This window comes from Trachypithecus francoisi, unplaced genomic scaffold (assembly GCF_009764315.1).
Source record: "Trachypithecus francoisi isolate TF-2019V2 unplaced genomic scaffold, Tfra_2.0 Lachesis_group21, whole genome shotgun sequence".
Classification (NCBI taxonomy): Eukaryota; Metazoa; Chordata; class Mammalia; order Primates; family Cercopithecidae; genus Trachypithecus; species Trachypithecus francoisi.
In genome coordinates this window covers 49672017-49686201 of record NW_022681467.1, presented here as the reverse complement: position 1 = coordinate 49686201, position 14185 = coordinate 49672017, and the positions used below count along the sequence as shown (strand labels likewise).

The 14185-nt window shown below is 39.3% G+C and overlaps 1 protein-coding gene across 9 annotated transcripts in view; it reads left to right on the top strand.

Annotated features, from left to right (window-relative positions):
* Positions 1 to 14185, top strand: part of BCAS1 (brain enriched myelin associated protein 1) — a 130330-nt gene that overhangs the window by 100399 nt on the left and 15746 nt on the right. For 5 of the 9 annotated variants that reach the window (XM_033186778.1, XM_033186780.1, XM_033186781.1 and 2 more), the window contains one exon: positions 6179 to 6346. The exons of the other annotated variants lie outside the window; for them this stretch is intronic. In XM_033186778.1, coding sequence (XP_033042669.1) covers positions 6179 to 6346 — 168 coding nt within the window. The remainder of the gene's footprint in view (positions 1 to 6178; positions 6347 to 14185) is intronic. 9 annotated transcript variants of the gene reach the window in all.

The window sequence follows — 14185 nt, the reverse complement described above, 5'->3', positions numbered from 1 at the left end:
GTGCAGTGGTGCAGTCTCAGCTCACTGCAACCTCTGGCCCCCCAGGTTTGGGTGATTCTCCTGCCTCAGCCTCCCAAGTAGCGGGGATTACAGGCAGGCGCCACCACACCTGGCTAATTTTTGTATTTTTAGTAGACACAGGGTTTCACCATCTTGGCCAGGCTGGTCTCAAACTCCTGATCTCAAGTGATCCGCTCACCTTGGCCTCCCAAAGTGCTGGGATTACAGACGTCAGCCACTGCTCCCAGCATCAGTATTTCATCTTTTGACAGCCTATCACTTGGAGGGAATGAGGATGATGGTTGTGATGTTGATCCCATCATCTTCAGGCCATACCACCTCGTGAGCCTCAGTTTACTCCTCTGTTAAATGGTGATAGTAATATCACCTACACTTTAGGGTTCTTGTGAAAATTAAATGAGATAATATCTATAACGTACTTACTTCAGTGCCTGAAATGTAGGAGGAACTCAATAATTTTAGGGATCAGCAAACTATAGCTCATGGGCCAAATACAGCCCACAAGCTAAAAATGATGTTTACATTCTAGAATGGTTGATAAAAATTAAAAGAAGAATATTTTATGATGTAAATTCAAAATTCAAATTCAGTGTCCAGAAATAAAGTTTTATTAGAACACAGTCATGCTCATTCCTTTACATATCATCTATGGCTGCTTTACTGCTAGGTAGCAGAGTTGAGTAGCTTCAACAGAGACACTGATTGGCAGGGCCTTTGCAGGAAAAGTTTGCCACCTTCTGCAGTAATTGTTAGCAAATTAGCAAACAGGAGACAACATGGTAAGTGAGCATGTCCCAGTAATCAGTGATTTTATTTCCTAGTGAAAATATACAGCTCACAGCTGACTCCATGTCCATGTGGATTGAAGGAATATCTAAAACATAGTTAGATTTAATTTCCACCTCCCTAATAAGAGAGAAGGCATTAGTCAAAACAACATATTGTACTCTACACCTTCACAACAGGACAATTGGATGTGATTAACCATATTATAAGAGTGCTTTAAATAGTGACTTCTGGCTAAAATATAACCATATTATAAGAGTGCTTTAAATAGCAACTTCTGGTTGAATTTATTCTTTAAAATTTCTCCCACCTACAACTTTCTGGAACTAATCTATCAACTGATGCAAGGCCCACTTGTATTAAAAAAAAAAAAAAAAAAAAAAAGAGTGATGTCAACATTTCTCAAAGTTTTTCACAGAAAGAAAAATAAGGATTTTTGAAGCCTATGGAAGTTTAGTGCTTTTCCTAGAATGTGCTTCTGGTCCTATCAGAAATAAATCTTTTTTAACTCTTGAAATGATAGAATCTATCAGTTGTAGTAAAAAAAAAAAAAAATGTTTTGCTCATTGGTTAATTGAGTTAATGTTCTAATGAAAAAAAAAAATTCTTTCCTTCCAATAACCTGCAAGACCATAGAAACAGGTACTTCTGTTGCTTATCCCTCTTAATACGTAACCTCTCAGTTGCAAGTGAAAGAAAACCCAGTTCAACCTGGATTAAAAGAAAGTGGCATTTACTGGCTCTCATCACTAGAAAGTTAAATTGCTTTCAAATAAAGTTTAATTCAGGGCTCTCCCTGGGTTCAGCCTTCTTGGCCTGGCTATGTTTTCAGCTTTCCAACATCACATCACTCAGTCCAAAGTAAATGAGCTATTTGTCAAGTAGCAACCCTACATGTCCTGGAAATTTGTTCTGTTTCACTGACTGAAATGCATTCACATGCTGTATTTGTCAGCTTTTGCCAGGTTATGTTGCAGTAACAACCAAGTCCCAAATTTCAGTGCTTCTCAATAGCAAAGAAGTTTTTTTTTTCCTTTCCTCACTCATGCTACAAGCCAGCTAGCAGTTGGCTTTGGCTAACTCATTTGGCCTCTTAAGGCTGACGTCAGTAGGGAAGCAACAGTCCCTTCAATAAGGACATGCAGTTCTTGTTGCAGAGAGAAAATAGTGGCATGGGTGAATCATGCAATGGATCCTAAAGCTTCTGCTCAGGCATGGTATATGTCATATCTACCCATGTTCCATTCACTAAAGCAAGTCACACATCAATGAGTACAGATGTGTAATTCATTTACAGGAAGGTAGGGTAAATAATTAGAGAAATAATGCAATTTGCCGCATGCTGTCATTTCTAAACCAACACAGTCAAGGAGCTTGATCATGTTGATTGGTTTAGATCTTTTCAATTGGCTTCATTCAAACTACATAGTCTTGAAGTTAGGAAAGATTGCTCTCCCAAGGCAAAATTACAATGTGTAAGCAGATGAGAGAGAATAGTTACTGAGTAGGAAAAAAAAAATCTGTAGGAGGTCTTTGTAATCAATCACATTAAAAATCCAATCAAAATAATCTTTAAAATATTCTAAAATAAAAACCTTTAATGTTAATATGATGTTGTGCATGAAGTTTAGATGGAGGAAATCTATTTTGCCATGAATCAGTTTCCAAAAGCCACAGCTCTAGTAAAAACTGTATAACCAAATTTCAAGAGTAAGTTTAGTATAAAATTTGAGGCAGAAAGGGAGACTCTTCACTGAAATGTGTATTGTCAATATTAGATGTGCCAGCCATCTTCATGCTATGTCTACCGTATCCTCTACAGAAATCAAGCAGGGGGGATTTAATTCTAAAATGTAGCACACATCTGACTTTAATTATGTCCATTCATGATTTCCAAAATTAAAATGTGCAGATGCAGTCATATATTCTAAATAGGAAACAACTTTTTCCAAAGCCCTGGCCTGGGAGAAATTTGGAAAATTATCCAAATAAAAATTGAATTCTTATGTCTGTATATGCAAATCAGATCTTTACTTAGCCGAGATTGTTCTGGATTTCCACACTGGATGTCAGTGGATTTTCCTTGGCTACTAAAAGCCAACTTCTTGGCCTGACTTCAAAGGTAGAGGAAGTCTCCAGAAGTACTATATTTTTTTACCTGCTGAAATAGTTGTGTTCTGGAGAATGGACTTGTGGCCTAGGATTTATGGGTTGATACCTCTCAACATTTGCAAAGACTCAGCAAGGGAACCACTGGCATCTAAATAGAATTGATTTACAAAGTTATTGCCATACAATCTGATCGTTTTATTCTTGAGTAATTTTTCCTCCAGGTCTTTGCACACAAAGAAAGAACTCATTGCCTCAAAGACAGAATACTTCTGAACCCAAACTCCATTCCTTATCTACTCAAGAGCTATTTTCTATTTCTCTATTCTTCTACCCTTAGTTTTAGGCAAAGTTGCCAACTTTATATCCACAAAGTATTTGATCATGATTAGTCTAAGTTAGTAATCTCATTTTCTTCACTAATAAGTGGCCTGGGGGTAAGTGGCTTCGCTCTGACCTGTGAAATTTAGGTACCCTGAGGTAGGAGATCAAAATACAGATGTTTATTTTTTGCAAGTCTTTGGCTGTGACCTTCCTTCCTTCTCAGAACATTGGATTGAGGATGTGATATCTGGAATTGTGGCAGCTATTTTATAACCATGAAGTAACAAATAAAATGATGAAAATCTAGCATGCCAAGAAGAGTGGAGCCAAGAACAGAAAGGGTCAAAGTTCTTAGAGATATTGTGGAGCCACCGAAGCAACCCCAGAACTTCTTGTTCCATGTTTTCATTGGTTAAGCCACTATTAGGATACGTTCAGTTGCCACAGAAAATGCCATCCTCATTGTAATGCCTATTTATCGGTGATGAGACTTTGGCCAAGTCATTCAATTATTTGCTCTTTGTCTATAGAATAGGAATAATGTTATATTTCCTAAGCTGTCGAACTACTTCTTGATGCCATTTAAAACAAAATATTAAACACCCTGTACAACACCAGGCATAGTAAGAAGTAGCTATAAATATAATCATCTCTAAATAATGGATATGTGCATGGTGCATGATCCAGATAATTCATGCTCATGGAGTAAATGGCTCTAACATTAGCACAAATAACAACCACTAGCATTAACTGAGCACATGATGCTAAGAACTTGACATGTATTGCCTGATTTAATATGCAGACAACTTTCTGACGTGTGTACAATCCCCACCGATAACAGAGAAGACGAAAGCACAGAGCTGTTGAGCACTGAGCTTAGATTAGCACACCCATAAGGGGTACAGATGTGATTTAGAACCCAACAAGTTGTTCTGGAGCCTGTCCTCTATGACCACGAGTTAGACTGCCTACATTTCAGCCTCACCTGAAGAAGCTTGTGGCTCACACTTATTTTTCGGAAATGCAGTTGAATTACATCAGTGCAAAATGTGGAAATCCATGTCCACGCTCTATTGCCATTCTCAGTCTCTGATATGGCTCCAGTCTCCACCTCGTTTCCTAAAGATAGATTGGGGTCCAAAACCAGCAGCCCTGCAGCAGACCATTCCTCACAAATAGGTTTTGTTTGGCCAATCCAGCGTTTTTAATCATTTCATGTCTTTAGATGGGACAGTCTGACTTTACTTTGTCATCATCCCTATCACTCCTTTTTGTCTTATGTCTGGTCAATCAGTGCTGATATTCTCTGTGTGCCTCCTGAGCACTTTTGAGTTTATAACCCCCCAACTTCCATTTTTGTTTACAGAAAAGAAAATACTAGAAACTGTGTCAATAGCTTAAGAAAATTAATTTAGCTTAAGAAATGTGATTTAGTTGCCAAATGTTGGGGTGTTCTGCATGCTGATTTGTTGATGGGCAACTCCCTGAATCAAATGACAATACAGAGACTAAGGGTTCTTCTCAATTTGGAAAATTCGGGTCATTTGCAAACCAATAGTTTGTTCTATATGATGGGAAAGAAAATAGTTTCTCAGCAGACCATATTTTTGGAAATAACTGAGTCCCCTTCCTCTACCCCCGACACCAAGAAAAGACTCCGAGAAAGGCGGGAACCTGGCTCAGCAAAGACAAGTGGGAAGACACCTTTGACTCTATGGCACTTTCCAGGGAGCAGCAGATAAAAACCATGCAGTTTAAAGGGCCAGATAGTGAATATTTCAGGCTTCATAGGCCGTTTGTGGTCTCCATCCCACACATTTTATCTTTTAAAATATTTCTTCCAACGCTTTAAATGCGTAAAATCCATCAGGCATGGTCGCGTGTGCTGATAGTCTCAGCTACGTAGGAGGCCAAGGTGGGAGGATCACTTGAGCCGAGGAGTTGAAAGCCAGCCTGGGCAACGTAGCGTGTCTTCATTTCTTAAATAAATAAAATTAAAAGGTAAAGACCATCCTTAGCCCAGGAGCCATACAGAAGCAGTCACTGAGCTAGATTTGGTAGTATTTTGCCAGCCCCTGCCTCAGGAAACAAAGGAAATTATAAAAGCCTCTCCTGGCCAATTCGCTCAGTCCTGTTGCAGGGAGCAACACAAATACGGAAACTGTCCCAGATGTGACTGGGGCCCTGTACAAATGGAGTGAGGCACTGCAAAAGAACACAAGTTGAGAGCAGAGTATGGTAGACGGGCCCTTCCATCCAAGCCGCCACAGACACTCAGAGGCAGAGAGCTCACTAGGTACCATGGCCAGGGCCGTGAACAACTTAGCCATCATTTTCTTGCCAAGTTCATTTTTCTTCTGAAAGCATAAACTTCAATTAAGTGAAATTGCAAGTGACTGTTCTGGAGAAAAATTAGATGTCACTTAATGAGGAAGCGGATTAAACTGAGTGGTTTTTACACTCTCCTTTCTACAAAGAGGACAGTTTCTTCACAGTTGCAGGGGAACTGGAAAGAGAACTGGAAGCTGTCATGGTGACCGTCTCTAAGGTTGGACTCTTAAGAAAATGATTATTCCTGGTTTCTACACAGGCCAAGTGTAATTCACCTCAGTGGCAGATTAAAGAGGTGGGTTTACTAGAATAGAATGGGTATTGGGCATGCTCCAAAGGACAGTCCCCAAAAAGAACCTCCTATCTCTTCTTCCCCTTGGGGAAGGGATTCTGCCACTACCATGTCAGTGTGGCAGCTGCTTGGAAATTGGTGCATTGTACAACATAAGCATTACTTCTCCAAGAGGTGCCTGTGTAGAAATGGTCATAGATTCAAAACTGTAGCTATTATGTGGACGGGGGGGCAACAAGAACCCCACTTTATAAAACGTGTTTTTGGGGGAATGTTTTGTTTTTCATTTTCTTATTACCTGGCAAAATAATCCAGGTGGTGTGTGAATCACCAGTAGAGATTATAAAGTCCAAGGAAGTAGAATCAGCCTTACAAACAGTGGACCTCAACGAAGGAGATGCTACACCTGAACCCACAGAAGTGAAACTCAAAAGAGAAGAAAGCAAACGAAGAACCTCTCTGATGACGTTTCTCAGACAAATGGTAAGCCCCTTACTTCCAGTATAGGAAACCTAAAGTACCTAGAGTGGCTTCTGAGAACCATGGGCTCATGTCACAGGTAGTAGGAGACACAATGGTAGATAGTATGTATGGAATATGATTGGACTATGAATTGTGTAGTGAGAAAATTCCCTTTTTTCCTTCTGATTCAATCATACAGAAAGTCTCTGTTTATTGCTAATATTCTTTAACCCTTTAATGCCTGCTAACTCTTTTTAACAAAAAAAGAGCTACCCTTGGGTTCGAGTTTTTTTTTTTTTAATTTCAATAGTTGCGGACATACAAGTGGTTTGGGGTTACGTAGATTAGCTCTTTAGTGGTGATTTCTGAGACTTCAGTGCACCTGTCACCCGAGCGGTGTGCACTATAGCCAGTATGCAGTCTTTTATCCCTCACCCCTCTCCCAACCTTCTCCCCTGACTCCCCAAAGTCCATTATATCATATTTATGCCTTTGTATCCTCATAGCTTAGGCCCCACTTATGAGTGACAACATACAGTATTTGGTTTTCCATTCCTGAGTTACTTCACTTAGAATAATGGCCTCCAGCTCCATCCAAGTTGCTGCAAAAGACATTATTTCATTCCTTTTTCTGGCTCAGTAGTATTCCATGGTGTACATACGCCACATTTTCTTTATCCACTCATTGGTTGATAGGCACTTAGGTTGGTTCCATATCTTTGCAATTGTGAATTGTGCTGCTATAAACATGTGTACACAGGTGTCTTTTTCAGATAATGACTTATTTTCCTTTGGGTAGATACCCAGTAGTGGGATTGCTGGATCGATTAGTGGATATACTTTTAGTTTTTTAAGGAATCTCCACACTGTTTTCCATAGTGGTTGTGCTAGTTCACATTCCCACCAGCACTGTAAAAGTGTTCCTTTTCACCACATCTACACCAACATCTATTTTTTTTTTTCAGCTTTTTAACTGTGGTTGGGTCCAAATTTTGGCATACAATAGCATCTAACTAGAAGTTACTATTATTGCTTACTCTTACTTATTTTTAAAGTTTCCTTCTGTTGGTGGCCAATGATACTGCTTTTCTCATTATGGTAATGATATGAGGTTTTCTTTGAAATACATTTGTTTACATAAAGAATATCAGGTTGTTTAAGGATTATATATTAAATAGTCCAAGTTATATAAAGATGTGGCAGAAATTCTGAAGGTGACATGTGAGTGACACAAATTTGGACAAAACTAGCTTACAGATAAATTAAATACGGAAATGACAACATAATATTCCAATAGTGAAATATGTAACTTAGTTGATGAATTAGCCATGCTTTTAATTTGTGTAGAATAGAAAGAATGTGATAGATACATTTTACTGTTTATAACAAGCCATGCACATTAAATGTCTAAACAGCCAGGAGCTTAAATAATATAATGCAACAAAACCTAAATCAGTTGGAGAACAAAAAACAAAAATGCATATAAAAGGTCATTAGTTTAATTCTCTTTTAATGAAAAACAAGAATTTCATTATAGTGTGCCTTTATTTTCAGGAGTATTTGGAGTTTAATCCCTTGAGAAAGCAACTCTCTAATTTCACAGGCTCAACCTGTTAAGGAATTCTTTCTAGCCCACAAAACAAAACAAAACAAAACCCTTGCCAATGCGAACTGAGGCATATTAGAAATAATTGTGTTAGAAATTGTTGACAGGAATCATTTTCTTTTCTTGTTATATTCTCATGGAGTAAAAAGTGTAGAATCAGTTGTGGGCGGCCCATATGGCCAAAACCCCATCTATCTCGTTGGCCATTTGATCTGCAGTTTGGCAGTGAAAATGGAGATTAAGACCTGAGATTTTTTTAAACCAATTTTTACGTGATGCCAGGAAAGAAAAGAACATTTGGTCTGTTTCTGGCAACTCATCTAACTTACAAATGGGATCCCCAAATAACTCATCATAATATTGACAGCGATCAGCTTTTCCATTTCTGGATGGAATTGAGAGATACTGAAAAATATATATATATATAGCAAATAGAATGAAGGTCTCTTCCAAGTAACCAACACGAAGCTCCTTCATTTAAAACAGGGAAAAGGACAACAAACTCCAAAGAAAGCGTGAGAAAAAAAAAAAAGAAAAAACATGGCCGGGCGCGGTGGCTCAAGCCTGTAATCCCAGCACTTTGGGAGGCCGAGACGGGCGGAGCACGAGGTCAGGAGATCGAGACCATCCTGGCTAATACGGTGAAACCCCGTCTCTACTAAAAATTACAAAAAACTAGCCGGGCAAGGTGGCGGGCGCCTGTAGTCCCAGCTACTTGGGAGGCTGAGGCAGGAGAATGGTGTAAACCCGGGGGCAGAGCTTGCAGTGAGCTGAGATCCGGCCACCGCACTCCAGCCTGGGCGACAGAGCGAGACTCCGTCTCAAAAAAACAAAAAGAAGAAAAAAGAAAAAACAAAAAACAAAAAAGACCTTTAAACCACTCACAGCAACCATCTAAAACAAATTGTTAAATTCTAATGAGGTCTTATATTGCTTAAATGTATCCCCCAGAGCTATCTTTTAGATGCTGTTTGGGAAAATTTTTTGGGAGTAGAAAATATGTAAGTCTAAATTCTGAGGGAAACAAATTGAGAAGAAAAGCGTCCTTTGGAATCAATTCGCCATAGGATAGGGATGAAAGTAGGTGCGGACACTCTTTTCCCCAGCAATCCCCAATGGATTCTTAGAATTGGGTCTCATGATGTCCATTGTTCTTATTACCAGTTGCCCACGAAAAGGCCTGGGAACATGAACATTATCTTTGCAAAGTTTAAATACTGATTGTTGGAATTTCCTTTAAAATTCCAGGTATTCTAAGTATTATTTTTTTTTTCTGTTTTGCTTTCATTACAACACTATATATTATATTGTGATTAATTCAAATAAACAGATGATGAGTTTTCCAGCTTACTAAATCCCTACCACTCCCTAGTGTCACACCCAGTCTAGCTCACTCATTTATGTTACCGGCTCTTTCCCTGTGGGTATTTGGGTTTGCAACCCCTGATAGAGAACCATCTCATTCTTTAGAACAACTTATTTGAATCATACTGTCTGGATTTATCATACTCAGATTAACCATTGCTCAATGGATGGACATTTGGTCTGTTTTCAACTTTTTGCATTTCATTCATTCACTTATTCAACAAATAATTATTGAGTGTTCATTATATTCAGGCACAAGAAATACAACAGTGAGCGTAAACAGGTGTGGTCTGTTTCCCCGTGGAGAAGAAAATAGACATTTATTTTTAACTCTATCCTCATATTCAGTGAGCACACACACACCAAGTATCTTACCCACGTTTTCTCAATTGCTTCGCAAGCCTGTATGAAGATCCTTATACACCTACTTTTATGCACATGTGTTAACGTCCCCATTGGGGAGATTTCTGGAAGTTGACTCTAGCAATTATTTTTAGGAAATACTTTTTGGTAACATGTCCATGGCTTCCAAACTGATTCAAAGTCTTTGGATTTATGCAGGAAAGAAAAAACCTGCCCATGGCTTGAAAATAGAGACAACATCTGGCCCATCACTAAGGGTTTTTTGAGGTTGCGGGGGTGGGGGGGTTGAGCCGAATAAACGTTTCAAACAAATTTTGGATATTGTTAGCAAAATATCGGTTTGTTTAAATAATTGTCTTAATGGAAGATAAAACTCAATAGAAAAACCTATGCTTTGTATTCAGTTTCACCATTCACCAAATCATTGATTTTCTACTTTCTATCCTTCGCATTTCTCCCCCACTTTTTTTTTTCTTTTTGAAACAGTCTCGCTTTGTCACCCAGGCTGGAGTGCGGTGGCACCATCTCTGCTCACTGCAACCTCTGCCTCCCGAGTTCAAGCGAGTCTCATGTCTCAGCCTCCCGAGTAGCTGGGATTACAAGTGTATGCCAACACACCTGGCTAATTTTGTGTTTTTAATAGAGACAGGGTTTCACCATATTGGCCAAGCTGGTCTCAAACTCCTGACCTCAGGTGATCCACCCACCTTGGGCTTCCAAAGTGCTAGGATTACAGGCATGAACCACGGCGCCCAGCTGGAGATATTTTTCTTTCTAGAAATGTACTGCTCATAAAAATAAAAACAAAAAAATCAGTTTTAAAATAACTATATTTTAGGGAAAGGAAAACAGAATCATCTAAGTCCTAACAGGGTATTCAACACATAGAGATGTAGCACTTCACAAAAATTCTGCGGGCTCCTGCAGGATTTTAAATAATTGTGAGGAATATCTAAGACATCTGTCATGCCCTAAATAGGAAAAGATTCTTATACATATTAATTCAGCTGTATGTCAAGAAATTGAATATTTGAAGTGCTGGTGTATTTTTATAAAGTGAGGGGGTAGACTATTGCATTCATGTGTCCACAAAGCAGGTAGGCAGATGAAACCAGAAAGGTGGTAGATAGAAATATCTAGATACAGATTTATACTTCGTCAATATTAATAACACCTTACACATGAGCACGCTTTCCTCCTCCAAACTATTTTCACCTACATTATTTCATTTACTCCTCCTCATATCTTTGTTTGGACCATTAGATTTGTAAGAAAATCTTTGTTGGAATAATGTTCTCAGGCTTAGAGAAATACTATGAGCTTTAATAATGGGTAAATTAAAAGTCCAAATGAGGAGGCAGTCATAAAATCAGAGGTTTTTTTTTTTAATTAATTACATTCAATCCAATAAGTCTAACAAAACCTGTTGAAATGTACTATTGGAGGCGGCAATAGGGTGGTCTGTGATGATAGTTACAAAACAGAAAACCAAGCCTTCGATCTGAAATTCTTCCCTGAGCATTAAAACATTAATACAGGTTTGCTCTTTTAAGGAAAGATTTCTGAAGGAAGCATTAATTTGGTCAATTCCTGTTCCTACCAATGACTTGCATTCCTTTCTACCCTAAAAGGGTCTCTGTAGTCATTCAGTACTTTTCAGTTATTGGTAGTAATAACAATGAGCGCTACCGTGTATTTACTGTGTGCTAGGCACTTTGCACGCAGTATCTCATTTATTAATAGAGAACTCTAGGAAACAAGCGCTCTCTCTGCCCCGTGATGGACATGAGGATACAGAGACTCGTGAGTATTTGTGGGATTTTTCCACGGTCCCAGAGCTGGTAAGCGGGAGAGCCAGAATTCCAACTCAGTTTTTTTGTTTTGTTGTCATTTTGTTATTCCAAAGCTCACCCTTTGACTCATGTGTAATTGCTGCTTCCTGTGCTTCTGCAGCTGGTATTCTCAGAAAGGATATGAAGGTAGAACAACCACATGCTCCATTTTTGTGATTTCTTTAGTAGTGTGTTCTACGGAAATACCATTTTGATGCATTGAAATGTTGCACTTACCTAAAACGACAATAAGACAAAGGAGAAGAGGATTAATATATGGCTTACTTAAAGCTTGCACATAGATTTTCTAAATATATTGGTCGCTAAAACAAAATTTACCATGGCTGGGGAGTTTTCCTGACTAGTCCAATTCCATTTCAAGTGAGCATCTTGGTAAAATACTAGGCTCAGATCCATTACCTTTGTCGATCCTAGAAATTTCCAGTAGATGCCGTTCCTTGGATTTGTTTTCTGGTAAACAGTATTGCAGATATACTCACCATATATTAAATTTTCAACCGAATTCTTTTTCTTTAAAATGTCAATTGTGTTTGAATTATATTGCCATCAAAATACATTAACATTCCTTTCAAAGAAAAGTGAACTGACCCCCAAACATTTTTGCTAGATTTTTGAATAGCTAAGTGATATACGTTGGAGATGGTTCAAACATTCCTCAGAGTATCAAGCTATAGGAATGCATGACACGATGAAAGAAATAAAAAATGATTTCATTAATATACAAGGCGTGGATGCCACAAGTAGCTTCCATCTCAACACTGCAGGCTGAAAGCCCTGAGATGCTTCACCTTTGACTCTCATGAATAAAAATTAACTCCATGAAGAAAGTTGCTCAATATCACACTGGAAAATCTCTGAAATTACTTCATAGTCTTTAAACTGTTCTTCAAGGTATTAAATAGTCTCTGGAAGAATTTTAGTCTCTTTAAACAGTAACTTTGCTATTTTTGACAGCTGGAAAAAATAAGCTTCTATGTTTATGGTTCCTTTGAATACAGAGTTCAACATGAATTATTCTGATTTGTCTCTGCAAAGGAAAAAGAAAGAAGGATAGAAGAAAAGGAGGGAAGTGAGGGAGAGAGGACAGGAGGAAGGAAGGAAGGAAGGAAGGAAGGAAGGAAGGAAGGAAGGAAGGAAGGAAGGAAGGAGGAAGGAAGGAAGGAAGGAAGGAAGGAAGGAAGGAAGGAAGGAAGAAGGAAGGAAGGAAGGAAGGAAGGAAGAAGGAAGGAAGGAAGGAAGGAAGGAAGGAAGGAAGGAAGGAAGGAAGGAGGAAGGAAGGAAGGAAGGAAGAAGGAAGGAAGGAAGGAAGGAAGGAAGGAAGGAAGGAAGGAAGGAAGGAAACAGTTGTTATTAATAATAACTGCTGCTACAGAAGTGACTTCAGATGGACTTAATAAGATTCTAAGTCTAAACCCAAACTTCGGTCACCTTTGCATACATGCAGCTTTATATGCCTCAAAATAAGCAATAAAGAAAAATCACTGAAAAATTTGAGATTCTCTCTCTTCTTATTTTTTCTTTTTAAGAAGTTGAACTTCATTGCAGTAATCTCCCTGATAGCCTGGAGGTCTGTTTTCATGATGTCAGCTGAGATCAGCTGCTGTCAACACAGCCTTCTGATTCAATCCCAATTCTTCTCCAAGGGCTCTCAAAGAAATGCGGGGGAAGGAAAGCAAATTGAAAACTTAAATTGGCAGAGTCCCTAATGAAGGCCAAATTGAAACAACGAATGGGAAGTTTAGAATTCCTGTCTCCTAGGGGGCGAGTGAGAGAACTGTATTCTCTAGAAAGTGGTGGAGTGGTCATGCATGACTCTTCACGTCCATTTGGTTTTTGCCTAAAAAACCATTTTGTGCATTTGTTTTTTTGCTGCTCAACATTCCCCAGAGGTTGACAGATGTGATCCAAAGCCATAGTGTAAAGGCCACTTGGGAATGCGCTTGAGTAGGAAGGGCTGTTACGACACAGCCTGAATTTGGAGGCTGAGTTAAATCCCTATGTGTCCAAAGCTTTGGGTGTGATGGGAAGGCTGACAGAGCTGGTTGTGATGAGGGAAGAAATAACCAAGAGTTCATTTCTTTTTCTAAGCCTTCTCAAGCAAGACTGGCCTTTGTAGAACAATGCACAAGACACGGAGGAAGGAAAAGCCCACTTTCCATGTAAATAGATCTAAACTTTGTGGAGAGGACAGTCTGATGTTTGTTTGCCATTGGGTTGAAAATCTCGGCCGGGCGCGGTGGCTCAAGCCTGTAATCCCAGCACTTTGGGAGGCTGAGACAGGCGGATCACGAGGTCAGGAGATCGAGACCATCCTGGCTAACACGGTGAAACCCCGTCTCTACTAAAAAATACAAAAAAAACTAGCCGGGCGAGGTGGCGGGCGCCTATGGTCCCAGCTACTCGGGAGGCTGAGGCAGGAGAATGGCGTAAACCCGGGAAGCGGAGCTTGCAGTGAGCTGAGATCCGGCCACTGCACTCCAGCCTGGGCGACAGAGCGAGACTCCGTCTCAAAAAAAAAAAAAAAAAAAAGAAAAAAAAAAAAAATCTCAGTGAAACACCCGACAATGATGTTCCTCAGTACACGGAACTTCCAGACACCGCCTCTTTCACACTAAGCAGTATATTAAAAAGAGTACAGCCCTTCTGAAAGCCCAGTGCTTTGGGAGGCCAAGG